The 10,433-nt window shown below is 35.8% G+C and overlaps 1 protein-coding gene across 5 annotated transcripts in view; it reads left to right on the forward strand.

Moving 5' to 3' along the window:
• Positions 1-10,312, forward strand: part of INTS6 (integrator complex subunit 6) — an 82,338-nt gene extending 72,026 nt beyond the window's left edge. For all 5 annotated transcript variants that reach the window (XM_074378119.1, XM_074378121.1, XM_074378122.1 and 2 more), the window contains 6 exons: positions 642-768; positions 1,582-1,724; positions 1,938-2,169; positions 6,543-6,911; positions 7,969-8,062; positions 9,699-10,312. In XM_074378119.1, coding sequence (XP_074234220.1) covers positions 642-768; positions 1,582-1,724; positions 1,938-2,169; positions 6,543-6,911; positions 7,969-8,062; positions 9,699-9,792 — 1,059 coding nt within the window. In that variant the 3' untranslated portion in view covers positions 9,793-10,312. The remainder of the gene's footprint in view (positions 1-641; positions 769-1,581; positions 1,725-1,937; positions 2,170-6,542; positions 6,912-7,968; positions 8,063-9,698) is intronic.
• The last annotated feature ends 121 nt before the right edge of the window (positions 10,313-10,433 follow it).

The following is a 10,433-nucleotide window of genomic DNA, read 5'->3' on the forward strand; positions in this document are numbered from 1 at the left end:
CTGGATCGTAGTGATGGTTTCGCAGGTGTATACATTTACTACCACTCGTCAAACTGTGTACATAAAATGGGTAGTTTTATGGTAGATAAATTACACATCAAAGCTTTTTTTTTAAAACCTTCATATTTAAAATTTAGATATCATTTTCTAAGGTATTTACTTCTTTTAGTTAGAATATATAATAAAATCTTGGACAGATGTGAATTTGAGATTATTTGGTTGCGCCTCACTACCAATTTTTTACCTTTTGGTTCTTAAAACAATACATTAAGATTGTATCATACCTCTTTATCCTTTTTTTTAAGCTAATTGTTTAATTTTTATATCTTCTTTCCCCAAATTATTCTTTTTTATGTTTTTATTGAAGTACAGTTGATTTATAATATTATATTAGTTTCAGCTGTACAGCCAAGTGATTCAGGTATATATATTTGTTTCAGATTATTTTCCATTACAGGTTATTACAAGATACTAAATTTAGTTCCCTGTGCTATACAGTAAATCCTTGTTGCTTATCTGTTTTATATATAATAGTTTAACTTACATATCTTATTTCTAAAGCTATGCTGCAGACTGGAGATTTTAGTCTCTTTTAATTCTGTGTCTGAAAGTAAAATTTGTCTTTGATTCTTTTTAAATAGGATTTGAAGCCACAGACATTTAGAAATGCATATGACATACCAAGACGGAATCTTTTGGATCACTTAACAAGAATGAGATCTAATCTTCTGAAGAGCACCCGCCGATTTCTTAAAGGACAGGATGAAGGTTAGATCATGGTTTTAATATGGTATTCCTTTAGTAAATTTCTTTCTTTGTATTGAAAAAGCTTAGTATGGTAATGTAACTTTTAAAGAATTATTACAGTAGTATTATATTCTCATTGAATGAAGTAAAAAGTGAGTAATTCCTCATTCTCTACATTTCTTCCTATCATCACTGTTACCCCAAATTCTATTCCCTAGAGGTAACAACCTTTGTTAACAGTTCAGCTTCCTTTTTGGCTTTCTTCATACATTCAAGCATAGATAGCAACACAAACATAAAAATTCCTTTTCTTGTGATATACTAGTATGATAGTTTAACTCTGGATGGCCAGTATGTGTCATATTCTGGTATTTCCTTCATATCCATGGCACCTACTACAAAAAAGTGAGATGAGAGTTTAACCCTTTGCCAACTCTGATTGATGTAAGCATTTCAACTATAGCTTTATGTAAAAAGGGTAATCTATGTGTTACCTCTTTTTTTGTAAATTCCACTATAATTAAATTCTGCTTATTTGGGATAGAGTGAAAGAGACATTTCTTTCCATGGAAAGGTTATACATATTACTTATTCTTTACACCAAAGTTAACTGCAATTTTTTTTTTGTTTAGAAAATAAAATCAATTATTTAAAATTTTATGTTAAAAATATCTCAAGACTTTATGTCACAATATGGCAACAAACTAATTTAGAATATGTGGTAAGGAAAGATTGCCTAGAATAACACCAGGTAGTGTTCATATGTAAGAAGATGTTATTGGAGAGTAGCTTTAGTGAGGTTAACTTTTGTTGTTCCTCTGTTCTGTTTGAAAGATCAAGTGCACAGTGTTCCTATAGCACAAATGGGGAACTACCAGGAATACCTCAAGCAAGTACCTTCTCCGCTAAGAGAACTTGATCCTGATCAGCCTCGAAGGTTGCATACCTTTGGCAACCCCTTTAAGCTGGATAAGAAGGTAAATTTGAAATGTTCCATTACATAATTTATTTGTGCTAGGCAGTGGGGATTTAACAGTTCTTAATTTAACTAAAGTAAGCTGAAACTATTTCTTGGTAGAATATCTAATAAATGTCAACATAGTTAAAATATAATTATTTTAAAGGGAATTGGAAGTAGTTGTGCCATTTTAAAAACTATGTAAAGCCAGGGAAATTCTTTTTTATTGCAGGGTATGATGATAGATGAGGCAGATGAATTTGTGGCTGGACCTCAAAATAAACATAAACGACCTGGAGAACCAAATATGCAAGGCATCCCTAAAAGACGTCGCTGTATGTCTCCACTGCTAAGAGGCAGACAACAGAATCCAGTTGTGAACAATCATATTGGAGGAAAAGGACCACCTGTACCTATGACTCAAGCACAGCCAGATCTTATTAAACCCCTTCCTCTTCATAAAAGTAAGAGTTTTTCTTTAAATATTATTTGCTGCTTTTTGGTTCTTCATGGAAGAGATTTTTGTCATATATTTTAGAAAAAAATTGATAAAATCCAGCAGTATCTAAAAAAGGTATTTGTTCTAAATTAGCATGTAATCATTTTTGTAACTTTCTAATGAATGAACAGTTCATATATTCATTATGCTTATTGGCTATCACAATCCTAAAATATCATTTGCAAATCTTGAGTATTTCAAAGTAGCAATTTTCAAAGAGAGGGCATTATGAATACCCACAGAAAAATGGTTTTCAATTTCAATTTAATTCAACAACTGTTAATTATTAAATGCATATGCTATTTTATTTAATTTTTTAAGGAAAGTTTTTTGGAAGGGCGGTAATTAGGTTTATTTATTTACTTAATTACTGACTGATTTTTTTAATGGCGGTGTTGGGGGTTGAACCCAGGACCTCGTGCATGCTAGGCACTTCTACCACTGAGCTATACCCTCTCCCCTGCATATGTTAGACAGTGCTAGGCACTGAAGTATAGCAGTGAATAAGGCAGTAGTGACCTCTGCCTTCATTTATAATGAGTGAGGAAAGAGAGTCATTGAACATTTCATTGGAAGTGTGATGAATGTTACAAAAGGGAAGTCAGGTATATCGTGGAAGCTTTTGGCCAGAGGATTTAACTTAGTCTGTGGGATCAAGGCACTTACTGAGGAAGTTATGTTTAAGCTAACACTTGAGAGATGAATGGGAATGAGTTAACTAAAGCTGTGCATTTGCCTTTGCTGCAGTAGTGGTCTGAGAAGAGTATGTGCAGAGGCATTCAGTAAAGAGAAGGGCATTAAGGGAACTAACAGAATTCTAATATAGAAGGGTTGTTGGGAATAAGGTAAGGTGAGAATGAATGATACACATGAAGAGACTCGATCAGAGAGAGCCTTGGAAGCCATTGTAAAGATTCTAGACTTCATTCTAAGGACAGTGAGAATCCATTGAAAAGTTTTAAAGCAATAGTGATCTAATCTGATTAGCATTTTATAAAGATCAGGCTGACCTTACTGTATAGAATATTACTAGGGAAGAGTGAGAATTGATGTAGAGAACCCTTAATGAGTTAATGGATTCTTTAATTATAAGGGTAGTACTCGTTCGTGGCTAATAACATCTCAAACTGGAGAGAAATCAAATAAAATAATACCTCCTGTTGGAATTACACAATAGTACTTTTGAAGTAGTCTTGCCAAAAAAAAATATATTGAACATCAGTCTGATCAAGCTTCTGTATCTGACTACCAATTTTTAGGAAATAAAAGGGACAGAGAAACATGTTAAACAGCAATTCAGGGATATAGTTAGCAAAATCCAGATTGTGGAAAACTGTATAGGACAAGGAATCTGGTGTGTTTGTGTGTTTTTCAGGGGGAAAAAATGGATAGAAACAAGAGACATACAGAAAGATTTTATAGATTAAAAGGTAGTTAAAAGACATAAATCAGTTGCAATGTACAGGCCTGATTTGGACCCTAAATCAAAGAAAATTAAACGTTTCACAGACAAAATACATAAGGTAATTAGAGATTGTGGACAGTGACTGAGTATTTGCTGTTATTAAATAATTGTTATGGATGTTCAGAAACCAGTTAGGAAACACGGGGAAGAGCTATTGGTGTGACTTGGCACTGGGGTTCTGAGAGGCAAATGTATTTGAGAAATACTTGGACATATCAACGGAGGACTTGGTGATGTTGGAGTCAGGGCAAGGGAGGAGTTGAGTGTGTGTATTTGAGTGTGTCAGGGGTGGAGTGGAAGAAGAGATGCGGAATGAGTTTAGTTTAGTAATGCCGATTAGATTGGAAATCCTAAATTAGAAGATGGAAAGTTGAGTTTGGAACTCAGGAGAAGAAGACTGGGCCAGAGAGGGTAGGTATGGAAGGCACCCTTAACCCCCATGGGGTGAATTAAATCACACCAAGGGAAACAGAAGAAAAAGCCTAGAAAGGAACTTTGAAAGTACCAAAGTAAAGAGGAGAAATAAGGTTTAGAAAAGGAGATTGAGAAGGAAGGATCCAAGAAATAGAGGAAAAAATAGGGAAGAATTTAGTGTTATGGAAGCTAAATGGAAAGAGAATTAAGTGGTTGGTGGCTCAGATATTTCTTAAACAGATCTTTTGAGAGGATTGGAACAGTTCTGTAGGTCTTTAAGATGACAGAGTTGAATATGTTTGCTGGCGTGATGGAGCCAATTGGGAGGGAGAGGTTGAAAATGCAGGTAAGAGAAAGCACGGTTACAGAGTCACTATGAAGGCAGAAGGGAAGGGTCCAGAGCCCAAGTGAAGAATGCTTCCATTAAAGCAGAGTGGGTGTGGTGGGTGAAAGTTTAATGGTAGGAAGTAAAGAGTTCCATTCTGCAGCTTTGTTTTTCTTTTCTCTGGGAAGTGGGAGGAGATGTATACCGCTGAGAGGAAGGAGAGAATGGGAAAGTCAGAGATGGTTAAGAGTGGCAAAGGTTCGAGTGATATTTTTTGTGGGAGAGGGAGGAGAGGTTGTGCTAAGATTGCTAGGCAGTGCTGAGTTCCAAGGACAGGCAGGGGTGGTGACCACTCTGCAGAGCTGGCTCCTGTTTCTCCAGTAGTGCTTGCTCATCATTCCACGTGTAAGGCTGGAGCAAGCAGACAGACGGCGTCATAAAATGCGGGGTTTTGCCTGGTAAGTGTCATGGGATGACAACAGAATGAGAATTTAGGACATTGGTAAAAAGTGATACATTATGGGATATAAGTTGGATAGATATGAAAGTGGAAATCTAGAAGGGATGTGACAAATATGAGGGAGAAAGTGGAGGAATTGCTGGAGTGAAAGTCTGGCTGAGTTCAAGAGCAACAGCAGGAATACTGCAAAAATGAGGTCATGCGCCTCCATCCCTGGATCTGTGTTTGGCTTGAGAAGCAAACATGTGGGTAGAAAAGTACTCTGCAGATGAGAAACTGAGGAGTTGGAAGGCCAGGTTCTTGGCAGGTGATCTCCTTAGACATGGATGTCACATACTACAAAATTTCTCAAACTTTAACGTGTATGTGAATCACAGGATGGGCAGGGATGGGCAGGTCAAGGTAAGCCACAAATTCTAATTCATTGTTTGGGTTGGGCTTAAGATGACCATTTCTAGCAAGCTGTCTGATGGTACTAGTGCTACTTGTCCACAGACCACCCTTGGAGTGGTAAGGACTCAGAATAACGTCCTCAGGGACATGGGGTGGGAGGAAATCTGTGAACCGGGTGCCAGAGACCCCCGTGACCACAGGTGTGCCCCGGAGAGCAGTAAAGATAGTGCTGAGGAGAGAGGATGGGTGGAGTAGCATAGTGAAATCTCAGAAGAACAAGAGTTTTTATAGGCGGGCGTGGAGAAATGATCCTGAGGTGGCACTGGAAAGGGGAGGAATCAGTGACTCCACATCCTTATGTTAAGTCCGTGGAGAGTGTGTGCGAGAAAGTAGTTTGTACTTCAGGTTGAAAAGGAGAGCAAGTTCTTTGCAGGTGAGTTTGGCTTCAGTTAAAGTGGGAGTTGCCGTAGTGAACGTTCAGTAAAGTTTGCGGACCATGGGATAGGACTTAGTAGGGGGTCAGAAGTTCGGGGGACTTGCAGGGATGAGTTTACATTTTGGACAGTAAATGAGAATGAGGGAAGGAGAGATGAATTCAGCTGGTGTCCTGGTGTGGTGAGCAATCAGGGACTTTAGAATTCAGCTGCTTCTGTGGGGGAGCAAGTTTAATAATCTAGTATTAAGTGGGAAGCTTGCAAGTTTTTTAAGCGTAGTGGTCTAGTGAGCTGAAAGAGGGGCACTGGCTGTTCTGCACTGCTCAAGTAATGAAGACGAGATGGACGGTTAAAAGAAAAGGGGGCTCTGGGGAACGACCTGTTAGGTGGCATGTTGTTGCAGAAAGTTGATCCATTTAAACTCCCTGTGTTCACTTTTGCTTCTAAATGATAACTTTATAAGGCAGAGGTGGGTTGGAGTAAACTAAGGCTCTCTAAGGAAAAGATAACCATGATAATCTTGATGATAAATATTCCCCTAAAGCATTAAATTACTCAACAAAATTGCCATAGAATAAAGCAGAGAACTAAAAGTTGTTAGAAACTGGCTTTTTCCCCCACTAAGGGCAAAAATTTTACAGATTTTGTAAATACTATGAATGTTTCATGTTGAAATTCACATTCACATATGCTCCATGCATATATTTGTCAAAGCTTAAGAGCCATATCACATTATTTGTTAATTTGCATCAGTCAAGGAGATCAGGTGTGATTTGCTATAAATTGTTTCTTTACTGTGTGTTTTGAAATTGGCTCTCATCATTTTTTCCCTTATTTTTGTTTCTAGTTTCAGAAGCCACTAATGATTCGACAATAGATGATGTGATTGAAAATCATGTTGCAGACCAGCTTTCATCAGATACTACACCAAATGCTATGGATACTGAATTTTCAACATCTCCAGCCAGTTTACTGGAACGACCAACCAATCACACAGAGGCTCTTGGTCATGATCATTTAGGAACCAATGACCTCGCTGTTGGTGGATTTTTAGAAAATCATGAGGAGCCAAGAGATAAAGAACAATGTCCTGAGGAGAATATACCAGCATCTTCACTAAACAAAGGAAAGAAATTGATGCATTGCAGAAGCCATGAAGAGGTCAACACTGAACTAAAAGCACAAATAATGAAAGAGATCCGAAAGCCAGGAAGAAGTATGTATAATTGCAGACAAACACCAGATTTTATTTCTATGTGTGCTCAAAAAAGAAAAAAAAGTCAAATTAACTAAAAGCATAGCCCTGATTCTAGATCAGTCTTGAACAACATATGAACTTATATGATTTGATTCCTTATTCAGCTGACAAGCACCTGAATATGTGCTGTGTCCAGCGTGCTCTGCTAGGTGTGGTGAGCAGGAGGGCTGAGAGTAGAGGAAGAGCGCACAGATGAGCTACATGGGGCTCCTGCTATGACGGGACCCCAGAGTCTTGAGAATTATTCCAACCAGCAACTGGAATTTTAATGTAACTACAAACCCCCAAAGATGTAGTGAATATTTAAATGACTTTATATTTGTAACGTTCTCGGCATAGTACCTACCCACCATCTTAACTTTTAAGATTTAAACTATAATCAGGGATATGTTTGGGTCAAAAAACTAAAATTATAAAAGCTATCTATTACATGAATACAAAAGAACTTTGTGAGATAAAATTTCAATATTGGCATCCATTCAGATGTTGACAGATCACCCGCTGTGATGGTACAGTGACCCATGTGTGGTCCAGAAGTGGGTAAGACTCAGTCCCTGCTGTTGACGAGCTTATAGTCCTTGGCAGAGTTTTATGTGCAAACTTGAAACTGAAATAGCACTCTTAACCTGTATTGTTTGTCTTTCTTTCCTCTATTTTATACCCTCTGCCGCAGGTTAGCGGTAATTTAGAATTTAAGTCCATAGGGATAGATTTTTGTAAAACCCACTGCTTATTTCTCAGTGGCACTACCAAAAAGCGATTTACTCATCCTTCAGAGCTTTATGTTTGATACCTTAATGAGAACTTTTAAGCAATGTGTGATAAGTTATTTTATCTTTGTTGATGTACGATGAAATGTATGTATTATAAAATCTCTAATGAGCAGTGAAAATTTTACATAGACTATTTTTTGGTTTTCTTAAGATATCTTGCTATAGTAGACTGCAGTAGAAAAATACTGAATAAGTGTAAAGTAAAGCCATTTAATTTTTCTTTTTGCTTCTCTTGTTTTAAGAATATGAAAGAATCTTCACTTTACTGAAGCATGTGCAAGGCAGTTTACAAACAAGACTAATATTTTTACAAAATGTCATTAAAGAAGCATCAAGGTAAATGATCTGTTGTACATTATGATACAATGAAATAAGTCCCTAGTTTATAGATTTAATATTTTAATGGGATCTATTTTATATTTGTTATGCATGAATATGACACACCCGTGTGTATATAAGTACTTCTCTTTTTATTTTATTGAAAGAATTTCACTTAAAAAATAGTCACAAATTCTTCAGAAATCATGGGCCTTTTCTCCCTACAAATTACAGATACTTGCTAATTCTCATTTATTCTACTCTGTGGCTTTTTGGTGTCTTTATATTTTATAGTCTTTAATTTTTCTCCTTTGTATATTTGAACTACAGTTAATATTAATTAGTGATTAGAAGTAACCTTGAAAGGCGATATTTAAATGCAGTTCACTTGTTTGTGGGAATGTAATTAAGGGAACCAGAGCTGGACAAATGGGCCTTATTCTGATTGCTCTTCAGTAGCCCAGGATTATGCACTTTAGTACAAGGAATGTGGATCGAGATTATAAATGGTAACTACAAAATGCAATTAACTGGAAAGCATAGTTGTATGAGTTTAGTGAGTAAAAAAGGGTTTTCTATTTTTCCTTCAATACTTTAAAAATTTTAGTACTTTTAAGATCTTAGGGTTTATCTAATGTGACCTTCCAAAATACCCACCCTTTATTTAGTCCCCCAGTTTTGTCCATGCTACATACACATAAAGGTTTTGTTTGTTTGTTTAAGAAAAAAGTTAATTTCTTTTTTTAATGAGTGACTAGAGGATAGGCCACTTTGAGGTTTCAAGATAAGGCTATATAACTTTTCATATTTATTTAGAGTTTTTCACCTGTCCTGCTCTTTATGTAACAACATTCTGTCAGCTCAAACTTCATCATGGATTTAGCTGTGTTCCTGGGGCCTGCCCTCCTTTCTGCCATCTTTCAGAGAGTTGTGTAATATGGTAGCTAGTCACATTAGTTTACAAAGAGAGAGGAAGTAGGTATAGATTGGGCAGTGTTTTTGGATATTCTAAAATGCATCAGCAGAATTACTACTAACATAGACAAATGCAGTTTTAGTCTACTGTATTTATTACGGAAAAATTAAAAGACTTGCCACTTGAACTTTAACTGTTTGCTTTATCCTGTACTACAGATGTCTAATTATCTTTGATTTGCTAGTTTTCAGATAGCAATAGTAGAACACCATGGTTTTAAATGTGATTGCCCAGCTTTCATTTCTCCTTCCATTTTGTGGGGGATTATATTCATATTTTGTTCACATTCCTTTTAACATTCAACTTTCAGAGAGTATAAGAAGCTATTGGAGTCATGGCTTTGGGGGACCAGATTTTGCTGGACTATTTATAACCCTTGTATTTATTAGGGGTTTTCCCCATCTTTTTCTTTTTGGTTGTGGAAGGAATAACTTCTTTTCCATTGTACCTAGGCCTAGATTATTTGTTTTAGGAACAAACTATATAATACTGTACTGATGACATAATTTGCCAGTCTTCCAAGAGATTTTGTATATCATAAAGTTAATCTTTCACTTTAATTTCACTTCAAAAAATCTTCCCAACTCATTTTCTCTCTTTAAAAAAAAAATTATACTGATACATAACTATTTGTTTAAAAAGAAATTGAGAGTACTATTACTTATTTTTTTTATACAGGTTTAAAAAACGAATGCTAATAGAACAACTGGAGAACTTCTTGGATGAAATTCATCGAAGAGCCAATCAGATCAACCATATTAATAGCAATTAAAAGAAAACAATGTGGCCACTTATTTCACTACCTTCTCCAAATACAAAGTAAATACAAGACTGTTGTGATCTTGCATTCATTTTTTGACATGCATTGTTGGCTTTTTGAAATACTAAGAGCAAGTCTACAGATCCTTTTTCCATCATTTTACAGTGACCTTTTCATTTTGGTTTATTTTTGTAATGTGAGAAGTATCACTCTAAAAAAACATTTTTATTTAACAAACTAAAAATACTCCTCCAAATCTCTTGCTTGTCATTGACTCTTGCGTGTCAATTTCCCTCAGGTTCTATTTTCTTAAACCAACCTTTAAAATTGTCACCTCTGTTAAGGTTGAACTTTGCCAAAAAATTAAAAAGTTACTTTGTAATTTTTGGGGAAAAAAGCACATACATTAAAACTAGGCAATGTTTTGTATATACAGTTATTTTGGATATATTATTGTAAGTTGTACAAATGTATTTTGAAGAATATTTAAGAAAAGCACTTTTGTTATTCCATCAATAAATGCTCTATTTTACTCTTGTGTGGTTTAGGAAATAATCACATTTAAAGTAACCATTTAAAACCATCTTAAGATAATGGAATTTTAAGGCCTTGCTTTTCAGCATTGGAAAAATACACCACTTGAAGTTCACATT

Source organism: Camelus bactrianus, chromosome 14 (assembly GCF_048773025.1).
Source record: "Camelus bactrianus isolate YW-2024 breed Bactrian camel chromosome 14, ASM4877302v1, whole genome shotgun sequence".
Classification (NCBI taxonomy): domain Eukaryota; kingdom Metazoa; phylum Chordata; class Mammalia; order Artiodactyla; family Camelidae; genus Camelus; species Camelus bactrianus.